At 42.7% G+C, this 25,468-nt stretch overlaps 1 protein-coding gene across 1 annotated transcript in view; it reads left to right on the top strand.

Moving 5' to 3' along the window:
* Window positions 1–19,916: 19,916 nt before the first annotated feature.
* TSC22D1 (TSC22 domain family member 1) overlaps window positions 19,917–25,468 on the top strand; it is a 92,002-nt gene continuing 86,450 nt past the window's right edge. Inside the window, exon 1 of the mRNA XM_054400499.1 lies at window positions 19,917–22,777. Coding sequence (XP_054256474.1) covers window positions 19,917–22,777 — 2,861 coding nt within the window. The remainder of the gene's footprint in view (window positions 22,778–25,468) is intronic.

Genomic DNA, 25,468 nt, shown 5'->3' on the forward strand with positions numbered 1-25,468 from the left:
GGGTAAACGACTTTGAATAAGCACAAAGTATCTTCTGGAAGTAATGGATTCAGTACAGGAACGTGGAGACCCAGGGTGTTCCTGCAAGCTGCAGTAACACTGCCCCTTCCTCTTCCCTGCTTGCACACCATCCTTAACGAAATGGTTGATTAGAGCAGTGTGCAAGCCAAAGGACCAGCAGTAAGAGATGCATCACTATCACTTCAACAGAGAAACCTTTTGGAGTAGGACTTGATTCAGTTCTGTCTCTATTCCTCTATTCTCTCTTTTTTGTGTGTGTGTTTGCTTGCTTCTGTTGTTTGTTTGTTTTATTGTGTTTTTTTTTGTTTTTTTTCACTTTTTTGTGGTTTTGTTGGTTTTTGTTCATTGTGTTTCAGGTTGGTCTTTGGGGTGGCAGGAATTCAAATGCTTCTTCAGGATGTTTTGTCCATCCTCTGCCTCATCCCTTTTATTTTGTAACAACCATCATACCAGCAGTTTTTAATTGCAAGTACCTTCTCCCACCTGAAGGGCTGTCAGTACTGATTCCTGGGGTCTAACACAGTGGTTCCTCTTCATGAGACACTGGTTGCCTACAGAGATGGAGCCAGAGTCCACAGATAGGTTCTGCAATGGGTCCCACAGTAACCTGCAGCATATGATAACAGCTTCTCAGCAGCTTTCTTGGCTGTGTTCCAAATTCTGGGTCAAGTTTCTGCTTCTTCCGGGACAACCAGAATTCACTGAATCAAGTTATCATTTTGTATCACCTATTTTTTAACTCACCTTAAAAAAAAAAAAAAAGGTTAATAAATTACATGACAAGATAATCAATAAGAAAAGTAATAAAACCATGGAATTTATGGAGTCTCCTACCCTGGGCTGTATGTTTTGTAAAGCACTTTTTTAGCCAGTGCCAGGCTGGGATTACTAAATGTGACAACCAGATGCAGACAATCTGCATGTACAACAGGCTGAATAGCTGGGCCAGTGGAAATAGTTTGCTTTTTGTTATACTTAATCAAAATTATTATTCCAACCTTAGAGCTTCCTTAGCTTTCAGAGCAGTGGTGGTGTTCTAGCATGATGGCCTCCTGGCCCCGTATTGCTCCTGTTCAAGTCAACAGAGTTCCATCACTGATTTCAGAGGGAACAAGCTCAGACCCACAGCATCAATAGAGATTGCACCTTAAGTCTATTCTCTTGAGCTACCTTGTTGGGTTACATCTACCAGGAAGTATAACAGTATGTTTGGCAGCACCAAATATTTGCCATGGGATATCATGGCACATTTCCTGCTCTGCACATTTCCTCAGCATTTTCACAGCTAGCATGGTATAGATGCACAGCTGGCCTAGTTTTCAGGTGTCTGTTTCCTCTAGATTGAAGCCAAAGTCCAGATCTGTTGGCAGTGACTCTGCAAAACGTCAGTAGCACTTGTGCTTCTGTGGTCAAAGGTAAATTGAGTCATTCCTTTTAATGAAATGTTCCTTAATTGCCTTTATTCTTTTGAATAACACAGTAAACAGAATATGTATTGCATAAAGACATTATAGAAAAGGAGAGTTGCCAATGTAATTATATAATCTTGCAAACTCTCAGCCAGAAATTGCCTTACGTTTACTGTTTTACAGTGCATCTTTTCTTCCTGCCCTCTATAGTTGACAGAATAGTGTTTGCTGAAAAAAAAAATACGTGACAGAAAACACCATGGGAAAAAAATGTATTGTTAAATCTCAGCCAACCCGGGGGAAGGCTCAAGCCAGGACTGTCAACACATACAATCCCAATTCAATGTCTGCTCTTTGCAGCAAGAGAAGGCAGTGCAGAACTAAGCAGAAATTAATTAGAGGGCTGAAAGAAAAGAGCAGAGCAAATTTTATTTCTTTCTAATCCCACCCCAACCTCAGCTGGCAAATATCTGTCTACTGTACAGGGATATAGTTTCACTTTGTAGTCCCTACTAGTGAAAGCTATGCACTAGTTTACAGTGACAATTTTTTTTTTTAATATCCCAAACAAAACTCCTACTGATTTCAGGAGAGGTAGGCTTTCATTTGATAAACTCATTTTGTGCTATTTCAATACTCCAAGAAACCACTGGTAGCAATTTTTTTTTCAAAGTCAAGAAATTTGTGTTAGGTTTGTTTTGGGTTTTTTGTTGTTGTTTTTTTTTTTTCAAAATCATGCCCTTCCTGGTCTGTGCATTTCAAGTAGCTCATGATAACACTGTGAAAACACATGTGACGATATATATTTCTCAGAGCTGCAGGATGGAATACTACTGTGTGCCCCTCACCAGAGACACACTAGATAAACCAAGCAATAGACTTTTGCACCTCTCCTGGCATAAAGCAAGACCAGCTCGTAAGCTGACCTTTCTGATACGAGATGTGTCTTGGGATTGCCACACTGCTCAGATTTTCAAGGTATCCACAGGCTCTGCCTGCCAATGTCTCTTTGTTTGGCTCACTTCTATCAGAGAAAACCAAAATTGTACCATACTCCATCACAGTAATGAAAAGCAGCTAGTTTTGCTGTTGCTAAACAAAGGTTTCCACCTTTGACTTGGAACTGGAAACATTGCTATGGAAGTAAAGCATTAAAACACAAACCACCCAGGAATTTAAATGTTTGACAGCTTCCTATGCCTAAATAGTCATTTAAACTTTTGAGGCACGATAAACACAGAGGTCTAAGCCAGAACTGGTGAACAGCTGGTTCCTGTGGTGCTGTTCTGTTCAGTACCACAGTCTTCCTAGATTGCCATTGCAACCAGCAGTATCAGGGTTTCCATGTGTGCCAATGAACAGTGCACAGGATTCTTTCTTCTGTCAAGTTACTAAGGAATCCTGCAATATTTTTGCAAGCCTTTAACTATGCTTTAAAAGTGGTCTGGATGGGGGATATGCAGACAGAAATTACCTTCCTGCTCCAGAAATTACCTTCCTGCCCTTCCCAGATGGCATGACTTGCACAGAGAACTTCTGATAGCGTCATAGCAATGTACACATTGCTTATCACACAGAGAATTACATACAGAGTGCTTTGACAGCCTCTGTGTTTGTAGGAAGCTTGTGCTGGCTTTCCATAGAGACATTATGGAAGTACAGTAGGTATGGGGCTTGGTGTGTCATCTCCCCACCCACCTTACATCAGTATTATAAAGTCACCATCACATATGCCATTGTATTAGTAATGGCTATACAACCACCCTCCACAGCTGCTGGTTGCAAGCTGGGCTGTAGCAGGATTACAAGATCTTGGTTCCCTGTGACTCTGTGTCTGAGAAATTCAGGAGAGCTATGACTGTTGGGTTTTTTATGCAGTATTTTTACCTTCTCTTTTTCCTACACTCTCCTTTCCATCCTCATGCCATATCAAGAGTGAAAGTTGCACTATCACCTTTCTCCTTTACTTGCACCAAGCTTGTACTAACTAAAGGTGTTTGGGACATCTAGTTTTTTGTCAGCTATGCTAAAAAATGTATATTGTTCAGAAATTAGGGAGGAGTCTGGAGCACAAGCCCTATGAGGAACAGCTGGGGTTGTTTAGCCTGGAGAAGAGGAGGCTCAGGGGAGACCTTATTGCCGTCTACAACTACCTGAAGGGAGGTTGTAGCCAGGTGGGGGTTGGTCTCTTCTCCCAGGTACCCAGTGACAGAATGAGAGGACACAGTCTCAAGCTGTGCGAGGGAAGGTTGAGGATGAATATTAGGAAGAAATTCTTCACAGAAAGAGTGATTTGCCATTGGAATGGGCTGCCCAGGGAGATGGTGGAGTCACCATCCCTGGAAGTGTTTAAAAAAAGACTGGATGAGGCACTTAGTGCCATGGTTTAGTTGATTAGATGGTGTTGGGTTATAGGTTGGACTCGATGATCTCAAAGGTCTCTTCCAACCTGGTTAATTCTGTGATTCTGTGAAACTTATATAATTGCTGGGGTTTGGGGGGGAAAATGGGGGAAATGTGCACTCACAGAAGTTTCAAATCCTTTGGAAACTAGGTTAAAAAAGTAGTATGTTAGATGTGGGGCTTTGACTTTCTACCATGCTTCTGAACAAAAGGAGTAAAATGGTCACAGTATTTATAGACACAGTGCTAGGACAGTGCTGCTGGGCAACTCACTGGCAGGGGTACTTCTGCTCTGTAGAAAAAAAGACTTTCATCAGTAGGAAACTGATCTTCATCGTTTCCCTACAGTAAGGTTTCTAGCTACAGGCCACACTGAAAACAAGTGGCACAGGATTAAATGCTGTCTGTGGCATGTTGCCACTAAAATTTGGGTATTAACTCCCTGAAAGTATTCAAGTGCCTTTCTGAAAGATGGGTTTGTTTCACAAGACTGAATTGAGTACTGCTGGAACGTGATTTCTTTATACATGCTGAGGCAGAGGAGCTAAGATGTCTGGTATTCCCACAAAACTGAATATTCTGGGATTTGTTGCCCACACACTTTGTTTATGCTGTCTTTTCTACTAACTTCACAGGTAAGCAAGTAGTCTGCATAAAGTCTGCTGCCTTAGAACAAGCAGAATATCTCTCAGAGCACAAAATAGGGACCATTTGTTCGTTTGGTTGTTTTTTTATTTTTTAATAAATATGCACCTTTTTAAATTTTTGTCCACCAGCAATTTAACAACTGGTTATGTGGCTTTATAACAAATAACTGGCTTAGAGAACATGGAAAGAAGTAACAACAGAGCAGACAGACTGTAAGTCATGTAAGACTGTGGAGATCTCTGCCAAAGTAGGTCAATGTGTTTGCATATCAGTTTTAGCAGAACTGCTGGAAGATTCCTGAGAGTGGTAAAAATCTGAAATTGCTTTATTTGTTGCTGGCTTTGCAATCCATTTGGACTTACATAAAGAATTGGTTAAAAATATACTGAACCGATTATTATGGCAACTGATACAATAGCAGTCATGGTGAGATGAAAAGCAACGTGCTCATGTCACAGAATCACAGAATTACTGAGACTGGAATAGACCTCTGAGTTCATCAAGTCCAGCCTAAAACCTAACACCACCCCATCGGCAAGACCATGTCACTAAGCGCCACATCCGATCTTTCCTTAAACACCTCCAAGTACAGCGACTCCACCACCTCCCTGGGCAGCCCATTCCAGTGTCTAATTATCCTTTCCATGAGGAAACGCTTCCTAACATCCAACCTAAACCTCCCCTGGTGCAGCTTCAGACCATGCCCTCTAGTATTGTCACAAGCTGCCTGGGAAAAGCAAAATTCTAAATGATTCCTTCAGTAGGCTACAAATGTTTCTGATTTAATCCCAGAAGTTTCTCATACTTATTATCATTTTTAGCCTTAAGAATTAACAAATTATGAGAACTTTCAGAAGCCCACAGCATTCATCCTTTGGAAAAAAAAAACTAGCTTACATGGGATTCCCTCAAACAGTAGGAGAACAAACGAAAGATTTCTGGGAAGTTTAGTGAAAGATGTGCCAATCCAAATCCTAGTCTGTATCTATGAGCCACAGCATTTTCTGCATTCTAAATATGCATATGACTGAATGCACAGCTTTTGATAAAATATTATTGTACTTATATTAACATATTGTGAAAATTCTTTGGTACTCTAACATCTTTCTCTCAAACAAGTATGTTTTTCTACAAAGGCTCCAAAACGTACTTTTTTTATTTCCCAGTTTTCTGTAGCTAAATTTAATTCCTGGGGGTTTGTGGGGTTTTTTGTTTGGTTGGTTGGTTTGGTTTTTTTTTGTTTTTCAGCTTTACTAAACAGCAACAACTGATAGCCAATTATCATTTTTGAGCTGTGTTTTGAGCCAAAGAGCTGGATTTAGGGCTCTGGAATGTAAAAACTTAACCAGGGCATTTGTATCACATGCAGTTGCAAGCCTTTCCTATAAATAGCTGGGGCAGGAGAGCACCTGCACTTTTTCTTCCCAGTATTTTGATGGATAGCTTTGTTGGCATCTCTGCCACAGACACTATACCAAATTCAAAAAGGAGGCTGAGTCAGTCCTAAGTAATGGAAGGTATCCAAATTCTCCTTGGCTTTGATTCTAACAGAGAAAGACATAATTTTCTTGTCTCCTTCCAGATTAAACTCCATTCCATTTTCTGCTGCCCTCAATGCGCCCTCCTGAAAATCCCACAGATGCATTAACATTCAGTCAATGAGATATTTCTAGCAGCTAGATTACTACAATGTTTAGATTCTTCTGTAGTTGCAAGGCCTTGATTTTAGCCTGCCCTTAAAAGGCATAAATTGTCTTTAATTTTGACAGCCCTGAACAATACCATATTGACAGCTTGTAATGTCTTGTGCTCTTGCTAGCTCATCATGCTGTCTTTAAGGCTGCCACTTTGATCTTCTGTTGTTTCTTGGCAAAGAGGAAAAAAAAAAAAACATAGTGCCAATCAAATCATGAAGAACCTGGATTTTCATGAGTCCTCATGGAAATTCATCAAGAATCTTTTCCTTTTCAGTGCAGATTGTTTGGAAATTGCTCAGAATGAGGGCGAAAAACCAATGTTCACATGTTCTTTCTTCCTACTGTGCAGGATAAATAAACCACCTCCAGCTGGTAGCATATCAACAATTCCATGTTCAGGCATTAGGGGAGCAGGGAGAAGAGAGAGAGAGTATATCAAGGGAAGCATGAGAAGCAGGTTCAGGCTGTGAACACAAACTATGTCTACTGAAGAGACCATATGTGAACCAGCTAATGCTGTTGACCTCTTAAGCCCTCCACCTGAAGAGTTCATGATACAGAAAGTACAAATTCTTTTCTTGCCACTTGCAACCTTTGGTTGAGTTGCTTGCAGACTCAAGGAGATTTGCTGCCCAGGTTTACAAGCAGATTGTATTTTTAAGGTTTTCTTTGCAAATTCAAAGGGCAGGAGGGTACTTCAGTCTAGAAATGGGCAGCAACAACAGCACAAGCTGTGCAGAGTGCCGATGCTATTTGTGTGCAGCCATTCTGGCACATTGCAATATCCTTGTGCAGACCTTGTATAAGCCACCTTGCATATGCTGACATATGCATGGGCTCAGGACAAGCTCACCAACCAAGTGAGTTCTACCATCTGTGTCAAGCTTCAGATTAAAACACAGGTGAGAGTCCCCAGTGTGGTTTAATGGCAGCTTATGTGCACCTGTGCACACACAGTCACATGTTGCTTGCTACACAATGGAGTCAACCATGTTTAAAAAGCATGCACTAGTGGCCTTTTTTTCTACTTAAAATTCAGTTCAATTGAAGTAATTTGAGGGGCCTGAGCAAATGCAGAGCTCCAAAGGGCCAGGCCCCTCCAAGAAATGACAGCTCACCTTACTTAAACCTCATCAAAACAGCCAAGATTGGTTACAGAGCATACTATGCCAGATATGAACAGTTTGCACTTGTCCATCACATTTTGAGTCTGATTTCCTTAGGAAATGGTTGAGAGTACACACCAGTGCTTGTCTTTAAGTTCTCCTTCCCAGCACTGTATATTACCTACTAATAACTTCAAAGCTTTATCTCACTTCCATCTAAATCTGACAGTAGAGATTTCTGACATGTCTGTTTTCTATGGATTCATATAAACAGCTGGTTCATTAATGGGTAACTGCCCTCTATTAGTGTATCAATAGCCCTGAGGAAAAGGTGTAACTCCTATTAGACATCAGAGCCTAGACATTAAATTTTCCATGAACATTTTCTGCTGTTTTCTGCTGTTTTCTGCAGGCAGTGAACAGCCCATGCCATATATTACTAAATACTCTTGCCCTCCTAAGTAGAGTGGCCAAATGCAAACTACCTGCTGGAAATTACTTTGGCCAAAGCTCAAACCCAAACTGTGTTTAGGAGCCATGCAAGAAACTGCTATGGGCACAGGCTGACCCCGTGCCAAGCATCCTTCTGACAATTCGACAGTACAGAGGATTGAATTCAAGTGTCCAGAAATGTTCACAGGGATTGTTTGATTTAGTACATCCACTGGCAGAGAAATTGCATGGGAAAGGGCTCAGGAGTACCTTATACACAAGAAAAGCTTGTATCAAACTTGCTACCACATTAGACTATGGAGAATTCAAGTATGAAGTGTTAACCCCCCAGAAAACAGGTCTCATTAAATCTGTTGCTGACAAAATTACTTGTTTAGCTGATGGCACCTTATTTAGAATTCATTCCCACCAGCAATCCATTTCAGATATGATACAGTAACTCTCAGCTCTTGTTGCCAGATGCATAAGTTGTTTTTTTTAGCATTAATTTAGCTGTTCATATTTTATTGTCTTGTTTGTTTTATTAGCTGCCACCATGACTCTTGCTTTGAGAGACTGTAACTATGTACACCTTTATCACTTAACACATGAATAAGATGATTTAACTTATTTGCTATTAGGGGTCATGACTGAGAATTTGGACTACAACCTCCAGAGCGAGAGCACAAATATGTTAAAATCTTAGAATATGAAGTCTGTTAGCCAGCAGCTCCGAAGTCTCATCTTCCATAGCACAAAGAGAGGTAGAGGACAAATACTGAGTATTTGGAGATATCTGGAGATCTGCAAGAATAAACAGCTGGATATTATAGCAAAGCTGAGAAGATTAGGACTCTGAAGAGCTGGTTTGCACGGCCAGGAGGACTCTGAACATTGCAAGCAGTAGGTTCCATCTCTTGGGCACCAAAGAATGAAGTCTAAGATTCCTGCTTCAATGTTATTAAAATCTTCTGTTTGTATTTCAGTGGCACCTAGTGACCCAAATCCAAGACTGAACCACTCAACTGAAAGAAATCATAGACATGTACTGTGTCTGTGGTATGCATACACTCTTTCCAAGAAAAAAAAAAAGACTCCTGTGAAGAAAACTCTTTTTTTGCATGTTTCCTTCTTTGTCATAAATACACTTGTGCCACAAGCAATAGCAATAATGAAACTTGGTTGCTTATAAACTTTTGTACCCCTTACAAAGTAGGTCTCCTTCCTTTTTACTTCATCTACACTTTTCTTCTCACCAGTTTGATCTCCCTCTTCAAGTTCTTTGGCTGCAGGGAGGGATCTGAGGTGTGTGGCTAGAGCCCACAGGGTGGACTGAAAAGCCATGGCCACTGCCACCCTGACATGGCCATGGGAATGCCTGTTGTCCCATGAGAGTGGTACATTAGGACTTGGTCCTCTCTCAAGCTATAGAAATGCATGAACTTTAGGGACAGCATAACTTTGGGATCTCTATCCCAGCTTGAAATCAAAGTTCAAAGTTACTAAAGAGAGGCTGACAGGCCAGCAGACAGACAGCTGGGCAGAATAGTTGTATAAGCTTTGTATCCTTAGGAAAGCAGGCTAAAAAAAGAAACAAAATGCAGTATTCACTCATCATTGTCTACAAAAACACTGAAATCAGCTATTTAACACTTTGTAATAAGCATAATGGCTCAGCAGAGTTATTTATTCTGCTTGAAAAACCTGTTTCTAGGCCTCAGAGGATTAACTGAGAAGCAGCATAACCTCCCTGTAACCCTAGTGGAGAAGAACCTGGTCTAACTGGAAGTCTGAAAGCAGTATTTTGAAAGTGGTGGCAGCTATGCATAGATGTGCACCCAATCTAAACATAAAAAATGAAAAAGAATTAAAGAAAAGGAGAAGTGAAAAGCAGCACAGAAGATAAACGAAGAAAACAACCCAGAATCGACACAGCAACAAATGCACTTCTGTGTGGCACGTGATTTAAATGACAGGTATGCCAGGATAGTCAGTAGAAGACAAACAATGAATGAACTTGTAGAATATAGACTTGGTCTTCTTAATAACTTTTTAAATAAACATGAACCATCACCAACTCTAAATGCAGCGGACACCAGAGCAAAGAAGAGCAATGTCTGCAACATGAAGCCAGGGCTGAAGCCGCAAACCTGTCTTCATCTAGAAGCCACAAACCTGTCTTCATCTATCTGACAAGATTTGGTCAGGGAGGTTGTATTTATATGGACAGTAGTGAACTGTCCAGTTTTGTGAGAATTAAGGCAACAAACATGGGAAGCATCTATCAGCTGCCCAGGCCAGGCAGAACCCAGCTCACAGCACCTTAAGCAAATGGTATCTGACAGCAGGGGGATGAAGAAATGCCAATTAGCAGACCCTGAAAGCACTACCAAGCTTCAGTCAGGAAAAATTGAATAAATTCCATATATAAGCAATACAGTGTTATTCATGTATATATTTATATATTCACATATATACATATTTACATGTGCATGTTTATATACATATATTTATCTATATATATAAAGAATGTGATTTTATTCCTCAGCATAATGTTAAGGAATAGAATCACATCATTTCCTGCCCTGGATAATCACCTGCCACTTTAATCCTGGTACCAGGTAAGACCCTTAAATTACAGATTATTGTCTGTTGCCAGATAGGCATATTGTATATATTAACGGTATGAATAATCTTACAGACTGTGTGAGCTCTCTCTTCATCAGCATAGGATTACTCTCTACAGGCAATTATTTAGTATTTTATCCTGTCTGAATCTGAATGTTCCTGTAATTGGTTTTCTACCACTTTCTCATGAGTTGTATCGCACTGTTAGTGTCCAATATACCTTTGAAACTGTTTGTTCAGTCTAAAAACGCATTTTTATGCCATTGCCTCACACACTTTCCAGTCTACTCTAGGTCCCTAACAAGAGGCACACACTAGACATCTAATTACTTTGGGCTCCCTAGCAGTCAACGGAGAGAAATTAGCAGCTCCAGAAGCTGCAGAGGCTGCAGATGAAGACTCTTGGCCTCTATGTGAACATCAGGTTCCTCACGGGGGGTGAGCTGAATCTGGGTTTGAAACATCACCTCCCTCTGTTAAATCGTCAGAGGGGGTTTTTTGGTGATTTAATACCTCAACCTTCAGACACTTGCAAAACACACACATATTATGACTTAAACTCTAGCTTTTCCAAGATCACTTTTGTTGCATTTCTCTGGACTGTTTCCAGTTCTCCAAAATACTTCTACTACCACAGCAACATTATCTTTTTAAATGTCACCAAATACGAAAAATGTTACTTTGCAACCATTTAATATTCCAAAAGCGTATCCGATTTTCTGTTTACTAAGTGTGTGAACTAAGCTAATGTACTTTTTTCTGGAAATATTACATCCACATGCTTTTCCCTGGACTTGTTTGGTTTCCACACCACTTCTCATCTTCATGTCTGTGATTTTCATATGCATCCTATTAAGTTCTTTTTCTACACACAAAGTCAGAAAGTACTAGCTCCTACAACCCTCTCCAACAGGAAGTTGTTAGAAGTTCTCTCACCAAGGATTCCCCTTTGACCATCCTTGCTAGCTGCTGAGAATACACCTGCCAAATTGAGAGCGAGTGCTCTGGATGTTTCTAGCTAGATTTAGCATGTGTGTTGATCATGATGTGTCTCTTGCTTCCTACAGATGGTTTAGAAGAGATGACTGAGTCACTGGGGAAACACTGGGCAGTGGGTGTTAGGTGTGGGAAGCAGTTCCAGCACTTACCACAGAATCACAGAACGGTAGGGAAGGGACCTCTGGAGATCATTGAGTCCAACCCCCGCTGTCAGTGTGGGTTCACCTAGAGCATGTTGCACAGGATCATGTCCAGGTAGGCTTTGAACACCTCCAGAGAAGGATACTCCAAAACCTTTCTGAGCAGCCTGTTCCTGTGCTCTGTCATCCTTAAAGAAGTTTCTCCTTATGTTCAGATGGAATTTCCTGTGCTTCAGTTTGTGCTTGTTGCCCCTTGTCCTGTTGCTGGGCACCACTGAAAAGAGCTTGGCCTCATTCTCTTGATGCTGGCCCTTTAGATATTTATTAGCATTGATAAGATTCCCTCTCAGACTTCTCTCATGGGACAGGCACACTGACATACTGCCTCCTATTCAAGTAGGACACACTATCTGCACAGTCTGAGGTGTTTTGACACTATTTCTGTTTTTCCTCTTTTGTTATCTAAGAATTCACTTGACAGTGAAATATGGTAATTAACCCCAGTGGGTTTTAAACTCTCATGAGTGCTTCCGTGACAAACTACTAATAAAAGTATTAAGACTGATCAGAAACAAAGCACTTTATAATCAATAGAAACACACTTTTTAGTTTGATAGTCTATTTAAAGTAGGCAGTTTTCCAGTCTCACTAACATGCCTTAAGGAGTGGTAAAACTTGGAAAAGGAGAAATGTGGCTTGATCATAAAGTAGTGAAATATCACATGGCTATCCTTTAAGCTAAGATACATAGCTCCTATCAGATAAAAAGTCAGCATCTTTCAAAAAATACTGGAGAATCCCTGGTCTGGCAGCATATGGAGTAACTTTCTTCTTGATAAGGACTCAACATTGTTACCAACTAAAGGTCGACATTATCCTAAGGCTACATAAGACCACACCTTAGCACATACCTCATCTTTTTGTCTTCTGAGCCTACAAATATTTACACATTTAATGTTAAGCTTTTATGAGTTAGTGACCAAAAGTTAATAGTCAAAGGGACTATTCACATGACCGAAGTTAAGCCTCTGCCTCTGACCATGTGTTTGAACTGTCATGACTTTGCACATCTTTTGTTCTACTGAAACTGATAAAAACATTTTTTCTGTTGCTTGACTTGAAAATCCTAAACCTGTTTTCCCACTGAATTTTGTCACAAGGGTATTTAATTTGACTTTTCAAGGCTTGTCAGTGTATGTGTGCAGAAGTAAAAGTGTTGCATACAGTAAAATGCAGAAATAAAGTTAAGCTTCCTGAAAAACTGTAAAGTAGGGAAACAAACTGAAGACATCACAGAAGTGGAAGAATGACATTTACTATTACTGTGAATAAGTTTTTTTATTGTTTAGTAGAGAAATAACATAGTATAGGGTTTTTTTTATTATTTGAGTTAGGGGAAAACATATCATGTGACAACTCATAAAAACTGTGTTTACTTCTGCTGTGCTCATGACCAGTCTGTGCTTGCTTTCAGTAAGCAGTTCAGCTACACTATGACTAGTGCATATGAAAACCAAAGTTTGCTCAAGTACAGTCCAATAGAAAATTCTGGATTTGTGCAAAAAAATATTTGCTTCCACAGAATATGTTTTAGATGGGAAGAAATACTGCTGACACAGCCGCAAGGGAGATGAAAATTAGATACACAAGATTCAGAGAAGTAAATGAGTTCAAGAAGGATTTCTCTGTACACTTCACAACTAGGACAGCCTATGTGCCTCCTATATGCCTATGTGATAATATAATGACAAAACCTGTTTGGCTGTACTGAATACTAACCAGCTTCTGCTTTTCCAAAGAATTTTATATTGAACGTGTCTGGTGGTTCAGGGAAAAAAAACCCAAACAAACAAACAAACAAACAAAATCCCTACAAAACCAAAACGAACAACCAAAAAGCCCCATAAACAGCCTCCCCTCTATATTGCTAGCCTGAGATTTTAAAGATTTGTGCCTCATCACAACATTTATCCCTGATCATTCAAGAAAATCACACATAAATTGCAGAACTTTAGACATCTCAGAATTCCCAGTGTAGTCAGCACATTCTTAAAGCATTTTCTTAACTGCTTTCCTATATCAGGGTTAGGATCAGACAAAAGAAAACAATTTCACACAATCTTTGCGACTGAGAACTACAAAGTAAGTTCATGTTTCCGACACTATTAAATAATCTTGTGCAAATGTTTAGGATTAATTCATAAAAATGAAAAGTAATCTAAAAACCAGGTTGATCTACTATTTTGCTCATAGATTTTTTCAAAGGTAAAAGAGGGAGGGTCTATTTAACAACTGGACTGCTTTTCAGTGATTTGGTCATCAATCTTATTTGATGTTCAGCTTAATTATATGTACCACTTGGCTGACTAATCAAAGATCAGATAGTTAACAATGTAAGACTCTACAAACACTTAATTAAACAAATGATCTCAGACACAATTACATCCATTACAGTTGTAGGCTGAGGTATCCAAGAAATACTTTCCAGAACTTGGTGCTTCTCTACAATACAATTGCATCAGTTGACTGCAAATGCAGGTGAAAGTGAAGAAGTAAAGCAGAGCAACATAGCAACAGTGACAAAATACTTACGGTCTTTTGGCTGGTAATATATCAGTCATGGGCTGGTAGAGGATATACTTCCAATCCCAGCTCTTGCAAAACAGTGCACATAGTCTATACATCTATGGTCTACACAGTATAAAGTGATGCTTAAGTTTCTAGAAGTCTTGATAAAATCTGAATTTGAATGGAATCTCCATTGAAAACCAGAATGAAAGACCCCCCTCAAAAACCAAACCAAACCAAACCAAACCAAAAAAAACCCCACAAACCAAAACCCAAATGAAACTAGATACTTGGCCACATTTCCCAAAGGCAGGTATAACCAATATTTTAAAACAACTTTTCCAGATGATCTAGAAGATATGATTTTGGGTATATCGGCATTGGAGAAGAGCTGACTAGTATAAAGCAAGATGATTAAAAAATATTTGTGTTTTTTTTTTTTTTTAAAGATTGCTAGATTCACTGATTTCTGCAACATTTATTTAATAAAAACTTGTGAGAAAACTTCCCTTTCCAAAATCTTCAACAATATTTCATGAGAATTAAAATAAGGACTGAATGTCTCAGTAGGCATTTTGGAATCAGTCAGTAAACCAAATCAACCAGCCAACTAAAAATAAAACAAGAAAGGAAGATCAAGACTTGACTTTAACTCTCTAAAAAAATGCAGAAGCAGAATTACAGCTCTTTCAAAGCTGAAAGGTAAGAATTTTCTTAAGTACTTCTCGAAGAAGGAAAAAAAACCTGCATACATCTTTGCAAATCAACTTGGAGAGTACAGTCAGCAATATTAATGAACATAGAAAAGCCTCCTGTCTAAACAACGGCAGCTTTATATCATAAAAAAATCTTTTCATTAAAGTTTAAAAAAAATTATTTATGAAGCAATCACACAGGATTTAAGCACACATCATACTGATTTGCCATGATTCTGACTGTCTTGAGTAAAAAACCCATACTATGCCTGTTTTTTTGCTTTATAATTGCTCCATACAAAGACATAAACTACTTTGTGTGCTAAGATGAATGTATAAAACTGTTTCAAGTAGAAAAGGAGCCAAAGAAAGAAAATAGTAAAATACTGCTTCTTCTGGTATCCTTGGAGAATTTGTGGTAGCAACAAGGATTGTTGTTTCTTGTCTGAAGAAATATTACATATACGGGAGACAGACTCTAAATATTTACACTGTGAAGATCTTGTTCTCTTGCACTAAGACAAATAATAAGATTTTAAGGTTGAAATAAAAATTATTCCAGACACTGTCCCTACCTGGTAGCAAGGGCTGCATCAAACCCATCTGTGCGCACTTGTTTGGGAAATATTTATGTAGGAGGTGCAATCCAAGGGGATTCCTCTATACTGGCAATCCTTCAGCAGTCTTCAGTCTCCCACTAAGATAATGATGGGATTGCAGAGTTTCTGCCCTGTAGTGACGAGCAATGATCATGATGAACAAGGTGCTGGATCCATTCAGTGATGGCATAAACACCTCTGGTTCAGCTAGTTGATTGATGCAGTGGACTTGTTTGGAACAACTATTGGGTAATTTCACTTACTGTCCGTACCTGAAAGTGGTCAGTTGTGTTGTGGTTGAATTTTGAAATATTTGGTTTTTTGTAAATGAGGCATTCTTTTCCCACTTTGAGCAATAACACAATTCGTAACAATAAACTAACAGTGTCAATTGTTTTTCAATTTCATAAACCTTAATGGATATGAAAATGAATTAAAATCTTTGCAAATCCCATTTTCATGCTTAGACTAAGGCATTAAAAATTAAAAACATGCTAAGCATATACCTGATGAAAACTGATAAGCAAGGACAAAAAGATGCATTATGAAAGTGTCCATATTTATAAACAGTATTAAAAAATAATTTCAAATATGCCATTTTGGATATGCTCTGTCTAGTCTAGACCATCGTTTGGATTGCTAACTGAACAGTAACCACATTATGCAGGTAACAGTGCTATCCAAATGTCATTTTTTCTTCAGTTTCTCTTGTACAAAAAGACAATTATATGGACTTAATTTAAAGAACTGTTTCACATGCTGTACTAAGAAGTTTGTAGCCCAGAAGACTACCAACTATTCAACATTAATATGTTAGTGTGAGCAAAAGCAAACATTTATCCAAAGATAATAATAGCCCTTTAATTATTTTTCAGGCTTGCTGAGGGCTGTTGGGTGCATACAAACTTTATAGGTCAATCCTTTTTGAGTTCACAAAGTTTTAATGTTAGGAAAAAAATTCATCTGTATCCATAGCATATCTGCTTTAAAAGTAGTTGGAATTTGTTAAAACATGTAAAAAAATCATCCCTGAGCTGCAACTAATCACCAAAGACATAATTCCTCAATGAAATTGTTCTGGGAAAGTGATAAGCAGACAGAACAGGAATTTGTAATGCAAGGTGACTTGCAACCTCCATGTCTCATCTCAAAAATGTTTACACATGAGTATCTTGTTAAAGATACATCTAAGGCCTCAGTGTTGCATCAAGATGCAGACAGACTTTGTGCTGCTTTGTGATGGGCACCTTTGTGATGCTTGTGATGCTTTCCCAAAATCTGTAAGTTACACAAAGGCTCCTTACCATAAGGAGCTCATGTTCAGCTAATATGGACTTTAAGCCATACTATCTATCAGTTTAAAAACAAAAAAAAAATATTGCCTTGCTCTCAGAAAAAGCAGAATCTTATTTAATTGTGAGCCAATTGCTTTGTAGTGTCTGTATATAGGCAGTGTCCTAGAACCATGGAAGAGGGAAGGGTTGGTAAGGAGACCGGAGCTGAATGTCTGCATTTCAGACATAAAGGGAATTAGGGTGCAAAAGGTGGAATTTTCTCAAAGCCAACTCTGTCCTCAACACTGAGGTAGAGCTAGATAAGCTACATTACCAGGGAGAGACAAGATGGAAGGGTGAAACGCAGGAACAAGCAACAAAAGCTCCCACTATATGTGTGACCTTGAATCTTCACCCTTTTCACAAAATGGAGCTTTTTTAGTACCTCCGTGGTTAAATGCCACACACTGAACATGGGAGACTCAAACCTCCTCTTTGCCTGAAGGAACTAACATTTACATCTCCCACAAGAACGCTCCAACGACCCAGCTATATGATATAAATCCTTGGACTCACAACTGTTGTCAGGTTAAAGCTCTTATGATGTGCTTACATATTCATTGCAGCAAACACCAAGCTCCTCATGCACTCTGGACTGTCCTAACCAGTGGGCTTCATAGTTACAGGTTACAGAATTAGCCCGAGACAGTCAAGTCCTGCAAATATTTTATTATTCCATACAAATTGGACCAATTTCAAAGCAGCAATTTGAGACACCTCCATCAGCTCATGCATGCCTGTTTTTGGTGACAAGGATGTGCTGGCAGAAGAACATGAGCAGCTCTGCAGGCACTGGTGCATACCCTACCACCAGACTGCTGGAAAAACAAGGGAGTGAGTGTCAACCTGTCGCCTTTTCCATACACCCAATTAAGGCACGCTGAAGTGCTCCTGGAGGGCATCCTGCTGATAGAGCAACGCTGATGGTGCCAATCTGTCGGGCTCGCATGGCCATGAGACACCTGCCAATTCGCTGGGCAGCTCTCTTCACTTTAGCAGCTGCAAGGACACGAGGGAAAAATCTCACGTGCATCGAACATCTTCAGAAATCTCCTCCACAACGAGGAGAAGCTCAGTTTGGAGTGGGGGAGAGCCACGCGGTCTTCCTTCCCCGGCGGGATGCCGGCACGGAAACGGCGAGGAGAAGGCTGGTGGATTTCCTCTCAGTTCCCGTTCAGTAGCTCACACATACCATTGAACCGCATCAGTTTGGGAGCAGCGCTTCAGTGCGTTTCCTCTAGAGCTGTCACCAGAAGCTTCTCCACACACATACACACGCATCGCTGGTGAAGGCTGATGAAGATTTCAACTGAGCCCACTGCCCGTGGGCATAGTTGTCCCCTTCAGCACTGGCGGTGTCCTCCGCCTCACCACCTCCGTGCGCGCGTAGGCATCGGGCTCGCAGCCCTCGCCCTGCCAACGGTTGGTGCTGCAGGAGCAGCACCCGGGGCCTCCAGTCACCGCCCAGTGACATCTTTCTTCTGCCCCGAGGGCCTTCCCGCCCGGCGGGCTGAGCGGGGAGAGTGCCTGGGGGCCAGGGGAAAGCACGGGGGACATCGGCCATTTCGGGGCGTGAACTACCCGCGGCGACCCCCGCCGAGAAGATGGGCGGGGGGAGCCACCAGGGACACAAAGGGGAAGGCGGCCCCCCGAGCAAAGTATCGCCGCTTTCCCCATTCGCGGGGGAAGGAATGGGCAGGAATATTCTGGACCGAGGGAGGGGAGGAAGGAGCAGGTGATGAATAACTTGAATAGATCTGCAACGGAGCTGAGAAGAGGGGGAGGGAGGCGGCGGCGGGTCATGTGAGGCACAGTCATGCTGCGGGCCCGAAGAAGAGGCAGACAGGGACACCTGGGGGGACGAGGCGGCCGAGTACAGGGGTAGCTGCCCACTACAGCCACAGCCTTGCCGCTGCCCAACGCCCCCTCCCCAACTAGGAGCGCCGCCACGCGGAGACACCCCCCCCCACCCTTCCCCCCGCTCCCTGGGTTCGGCGCCGCTCGGCAATTTCCGCCACGCGAACCGGGGCTATTTCCGTCGGCCTCGGCCAGACGGGCTTTATGTCTGCCAGTAGGGCGCGCATGCGCGGCGGCCGCCATCTTACGTTGTCTCTCGCCTGCCCTCCCCTTTGGCGAGCTTTCCCCTCCCCCTGCAGCCTCGCGCAGTGCCCTCCTCCAGCGCTCTGTGAGGAGACGGGGCCGGGCGGGGGAGAGACCCGCGGCAGCGGGTAAGCCGGGAGAGACCCGGACGGAAGAAAGGACGCAGTGGACGCGCACGCGGAAGGTGGACTGATCCCAGGCGCGGTTCTGCTGCGGAGGAAGAGCGGGTGCCGCCTGTTATAAAGGGGGGAGGAGGCGGAGGGGGAAGGAAGAGCGTGCGGAGCAGAGCCTCCTCCAGAGACAGCCAGACACAGAGGGAGGAGAGAGAGGCTGCCTGGCTGGCTCCCCGCTTCCTCCCTCCCTCCTTTTTAGGGACTCTCTTGTTGGGCTGCTGCTGCTTTTCTTCCCTCCTTATTCCATCTCTTTAATACCCAAAATGATTCAGCTCCATGGCTGCCACTGACGGGGATGTCCCTGCCCGGCTCAGCCTGCCGCTGCCGCCCTGCTGTGCGCCAGTCCGGTACGTATCTGCGCTCTCCTACTACTACTACTACAGCTGTGATGGCGAGGGGCGCCGTCCGCCTCGCCGGGCTGCCCTGAGGGCCTGCCGGCTGCCCTCTCCCCGCCGAGGAGGCGGTGGCGGCCCGGCGGCAGTGGGCGTTGTGGGGAGGGCGGTTTTGCCGGTTGCCGGCGAGACGCGGGAAGGAAGGGGCTCGTCCCTGGGGTGGCTGGCTACCGCGGGCATTACCTCTGTGCGCTGCCCACCCCCCGGGAGAGGAGCGGGCGGAGGAGGGGGGGCGGCTGAGGAGGGTGGTGGTGGAAATCAAAAGGGGGTGGGTGGGAGAAAGAAAGTGAATGGCGGAGAATTGAAAGTGTCACATTCAGAGGCGCTAATCTAGAGGCGGCAGAGGACCGGTCCTCGCCCCCTCCCTGTCTCGGGAGGGGAGGAGGAGGGGGTTGGTTAGCGGCGGTGCCGAGGTGCCTCAGCCCATGCGCTGCGGGAGCCGGGGAGGTGGGGGGTTGTGCGGGGTGTTTCTCTGCGCTGCCGTGAGTTCGAAGCTAACTGTGTGTGTGTGTGTGTGTCTGTCTGTCTCTCTCTATGCCGGGGTATCGCCCTCTTAAAATACACCCGATACAATGCACCAGCCTGACTCAGCCGCAGACATTAGTGCTAGGAAGATGGCGCACCCGGCAATGTTTCCTAGAAGGGGCAGCAGCAGTAGCAGCAGCAGCTGCGTTACTGCTCCCACTGCACCAGGTACCGGTGTTGGGAGCACTGCCCTCTCCGCCGAGGATTATCAGCCGCCGTTGTTGGTCCAGCCACCGCCTGCATCTCCCGCAGCATCTTCTTCAGCGGGTCCACAGTCAACACCCCCTCCTCCACAAAGCCTGAACCTCCTCTCGCAGTCTCAGCTCCAGCCACAGCCTCTTGTACAGACTGGAGCTCAAATGAAAAAGAAAAGTGGCTTCCAAATAACCAGTGTGACCCCTGCTCAAATATCAGCTAGTATGAGCTCTAATAACAGCATAGCTGAGGATACAGAAAGCTATGATGATCTGGATGAGTCCCACACTGAAGACCTGTCATCTTCAGAAATCTTGGATGTTTCTTTATCCAGAGCCACTGACTTGGGAGAACCCGAGAGGAGCTCCTCTGAAGAGACTTTAAATAACTTCCAAGAGGCAGAGACTCCTGGGGCTGTTTCTCCAAACCAGCCTCACCTTCCTCAGCAGCATGCTCCTTTGCCTCATCACCCACAGCAGAGTGTTGTGATCAATGGAAGTGTTCACCCCCATCATGTTCATCACCACCACCATCTTCATCACCACCATCATGGACACCATCATCCATCCCATCCTGGGATGGGCAGTGCCCCAGTTTCTGGAGGACCACCACCCAGCCCATCATTTAGAAAACTATCAACAACTGGAAGCTCTGACAATGTAATATCAACTGCACCAGTTTCTGCTGCATCATCCAGTGGTTCCTCGGCATCTGTTGTGTCTAATATCCGCACTACAAGTACTCCTGGCAATTTAGGTATAAGTCCTGCTACCGGAACTAGTACCTTAAATAATATGGGTGGTGGTAGTTCTAGTGTGGCAGGCAGTGTGCTTGGTACTATAAATTTAAGCAACATCACAAGTACTGGTAGTGTAAATGCTTTGTCTGGAACTAGCAGCAATGTTAATGTGAATATCTTGAGTGGTGTTGGCAATGGTACGAGTGCTTCCTCTAGTGTCATTAACAATGTTACTAATCCAACTGCAGGAATGGCAGTAGGATCAAGCCAGCAGCAGCCTGCCTCTGGCACATCAAGGTTTAGGGTTGTAAAATTAGATTCTAGTTCTGAACCCTTCAAAAAAGGTAGATGGACTTGCACTGAATTCTATGATAAAGAAAACACTGTTGCAGCTTCAGAAGGAGTAGCAGTAAACAAAGCAGTAGAGACGATAAAACAAAACCCGCTTGAATTGACTTCTGAAAGGGAGAGCACCAGTGGGAGTTCTGTTAGCAGCAATGTAAGCACACTGAGTCACTATACAGAAAGTGTGGGAAGTGGAGAAATGGGAGCACCTACTGTGGTACAGCAGCAGGCGTTTCAAGGTGTGGGTCCACAGCAGATGGATTTTAGCAGCGCTGCTCCTCCGGCAATTCCAGCATCTAGTATACCACAGAGTGTTTCTCAATCACAGCTTGCACAAGTCCAGCTGCATTCTCAAGATGTAAACTATCCACAGCAGAAGCCAGGGGTCCAACCTCCTGCACAGGCCAGTCTAACCACTGTTACTGGGGTTCAGCCAGCCCCAGTTAATATACTAGGTGTATCCTCATCTCTGGGCCACCAGCAACCTGCCATTCAAAGTATGGCTCAACAGCAGCTACCATATTCTCAGCCAGCTCAGCCTGTGCAGACATTGCCAGTTGTACAGCCCCAGCAGTTGCAGTATGGACAACAGCAGCAACAGACGGTTCCTACGCAGATGGCCGCAAGTCACGTTAAGCCGGTGAACCAAAACTCTGTTACGGGGGCTATACCAGACTACATTCAACATCAGCAGATCCTTCAGACTCCAGCTCCTGCCATGCAGCCTAGTTCTGCAGGAGTGGGAGCAGGGCAACCAGTTCCTGTTGCCCAGGCACAGAGCATACAGCCTTCAGTACAAGCACATCCAGCTGCTGCCCCAACTCAGCCTGTTGCACATGCTCCAGCAGCAATACCGGGTGTAGGTACCAGTGGTCAAATGCTGAGTGTTGGGCAGCAAGGAAGTGTAGCTGCTGTGGTGCAACCACCATGTGCTGCAAACCAGATTCCACCTCCAGTTATGCCGTCAACGGCTGCTCCTCCATCTTCACAAGTAGTGCAGCCTGTGCAGACAGGAATAATGCAGCAGGGATTACAGGCCAGCACTTCAGGCCTTCCTCAGCAAATGGTCATTGCTCAGCAAAACACCTTGTTACCTGTACAGCCGCAGGCACAAGGAGTGGAATCTGTAGTTCAAGGGATGACTGGCCAGCAGCTGCCTGCGGTTAGCCCTATACCTTCTGCTAATACTGTTCCTGCACCAAGTCAAACTGGTTCAGCTGTGCCTCTTGGCATACCTTCTGCTTCTATAGGTTTGGGACAGCCACAGAATATAGCACAAGCTTCATCTGCGCAGAATGGGAATTTGTCTCAAAGTGCTAGTCAGCCTCCCTTGATATCAGCAAGCATAGGTATGCCAGTGGCACAGAGTGTGCCACAGCAGATACCGCTAAGCTCTACTCAGTTCCCCGCACAATCACTAGCTCAGTCAATTGTAAGCCAAATTGAAGATGGCAGACGCCCTACAGAACCTTCTTTAGTGGGTTTACCTCAAACTGCCAGTGGCGACAGTGGTGTTGGAACATCAGCTGTTTCAGATGGTGGTAGCAGCAACATGCCATCCTCTGCTTCACTCTTTCCACTGAAGGTGCTGCCATTGACAACGCCTCTCGTAGATGGTGAGGATGAGAGGTAAGACTGCCCGCAACTTTATTAAAAGAGTGTTTGGCGGTTCAATTTGCAGTAACTTGCAGGTCTTGTTACAGCCATTCTGTGAAATGAAGCCGTGTGATGTTTTGTCTAATTAGAAATACTGTTTCTGAGGTCCCAGCACATGCAGTACTATATTAATATTCATGTTTTTCTCTTGGTGAGGGGGGTGGGTTATATTGATTATGCTCTGAAACTGCTGCGTGGGCAAATTGTGTTTAACAACCTGACAGTGTGTATATTTCCATTGTATAGAGGAAGACAAAAGAATGCTGTGGAATGTGGGTATGCTAGTGGTGATTGTAGTTTAGATTTATTATGCTGAAATAATTAATATTTATTCTTAGGTAGATTTTTTTTTCACAAGCCTAGACTTCATCCTGTCTCAGCTTCTGTTTTTCAAGTATTTGCTTTACTCAGGTTGGACCAGTTGTGAGTCTGTGGGGTATGTAGAAGCCTTCTCTTTGACAGCCAAGAGACGCTTTAGGCAAATGAGTATGGTGGGAAAAGGGAGGTTCAGCAACACCATTGTGGCTCTTTAAATTGAACTTAGGACACTTCTAGTCTTGGTGGTTTTGCTTCAAAGCATTAATCCATTGTGAGAGCCATACAGGCATGCAGAGGCGTGGTGAGCCTTTGAATCTGCTGTGCTAATTCTCTGCAGTCAGACCAAGAAACTGCATGTGTTCTTCCACCTTCACCTTTTCAAATAACGGACAATTGGCTGGTCTTAATAGTACATGCATGCGAATATCCTCATTTCCTTGACAGGTGTGTGCAGAGAAGCTGTCAGTTGTGAAAGGCCCTTGAACGTGCCGGTTGAAGTGATCCAAACAGCAGTTTTAAAGCACAATTGCTTGATATTAAGTATGCGTGGAAATTCCTCACTGTATTGAGGACCTTTTGAGATACATGTTTACAAATGGACAGGAAGGCTCTGATGGCTCTCCCAAAGAGCTTGTTGCCTAAGAAGAAGCTACATTAGTGTGAGAAGTAACTTTAAGATAAATAGCTTGCCTTGAGAATGTGGGAGAGGACAGAAAACACTAGAAAAGAAAACCTGAAACTTGGATGAGTGACAAAATAAAGCACTACGCAAGGTGGGAAAAATGCTGTAGTGATGGGAGGTTAAGTCCTTCACAAATACCTGCTTGGTACCATAACTCAAATCAGGAATAGTATCAGTGGCCAAATTTAATAAAAAAAAAAATAAAAAATTAATAAAATAGGTTGCTGGGAGAGGCTGTTTTTTTTTTTTTCTTAACATTGAAAATACTAACTCTGTCACCAGTCACTGATTATGTTGATCATAAGGTGTTGACTCCCTTAGTGGCTTTCATCATGTGTTTCTAAGATGCCAGTAAGCTATAATGAGTAGCAGCTTGTCTTCCAGGAGCTCTAGAAGACAAGTTGCAACACTGTTCCATTATGATTATGTTTTTTAGTCAATAAGTATGCGAAGGTGGTAGAAGACAGATTTGAGGTGTTAAAGCCCACAGCATCGCCATTACACTACTTAAGCCGTCAATTTTCTCAGAAGCATTTTTTGTTTTGTTTTCCTTCTATCTTTCTAAACCTTCTCTTCACAGAACTTGTTGGTGTTTGGTGGTGTATTGGTAATTTTTTTTATTTTGTTTTTTGACTTAGTTGTGGTGGGTGTTTTTTGTTTGTTGTGTTGTTTTTTTTTTAATAACTAACCAAAACTTTCAGGGGATCCTAAGTAAGAATTATTACTGTATTGATACTCAGTGTTTTGGAAAATGATACCTGGCCATGTAACTGCACCCTGATTTTAAGAGCATATGTTAGCTGTTTGTCATGATTGGTAATTTTTCCAGAATATTTAAATCCCTCTGGGTAACAATAGCCAGAAATACCTTCTTCCTCTGTTATTTGGCTAGACAAAGATCATATCCTTTCTTCTTCCATGCACGTTGCGCCTTTGTTCAATCTGTCATCTCCAGGTAGACTACACTTTTGTTTAGCTGCAGTTGGAAAATCATTTAGATTCTTTAAACAGAGCAGGATATGACTCTATTTAATGGAGACCAAAAATAATTGTGTTTTTTTGCATGGTCGTAGTGGTCAGGTCACTTTTTGTGTACAATTAGATAATTTACAGCAGTGCTTCTCCCTGTATATCTGCCTGTAACATTAAAAACTTGGGGAATTTCCTTCTGTTTCCACTTCCAGAGGGTCTCAGGGCAAGGTGTTACTTTTATTGTCATCTTGACTGGAATTTTTTGGTCTAGAGCTTAGATCTCATCACTCACTATAGGTAGTACAAGATATGCTGTTACTCTGCTTGGCTCCTCACTCCTCTGGCCATCCTGAAAGTTTTTTGTCTGTTAGATTATTCCCTCTTTTACAGAGGATACAGTGTATTATAAAGGTACACCAACATTTAAGAAGCAGATATACCATAAATATGTGTGTATAAAATCTTCATTTCTCTCTCTCATGTGCAGACATATATTAATGAAGGTTTATATCAATACATCCCAAGTGATTTTAGTCCTGGCAAGGGAAAAGGTAGGAGAAAGAAGTAGATGATGACATAATTGGGCCAGCGAAGAAGCTGTAAAATTCCATTTAGTGTGCCTTTGAAAAAACATCTGACCCATGTAATACCTGGTTTAGATTAACTCCCAGCTTTCGTTAAACCTGTGTATA

The sequence above is a fragment of the Indicator indicator genome, chromosome 1, assembly GCF_027791375.1.
Source record: "Indicator indicator isolate 239-I01 chromosome 1, UM_Iind_1.1, whole genome shotgun sequence".
Classification (NCBI taxonomy): domain Eukaryota; kingdom Metazoa; phylum Chordata; class Aves; order Piciformes; family Indicatoridae; genus Indicator; species Indicator indicator.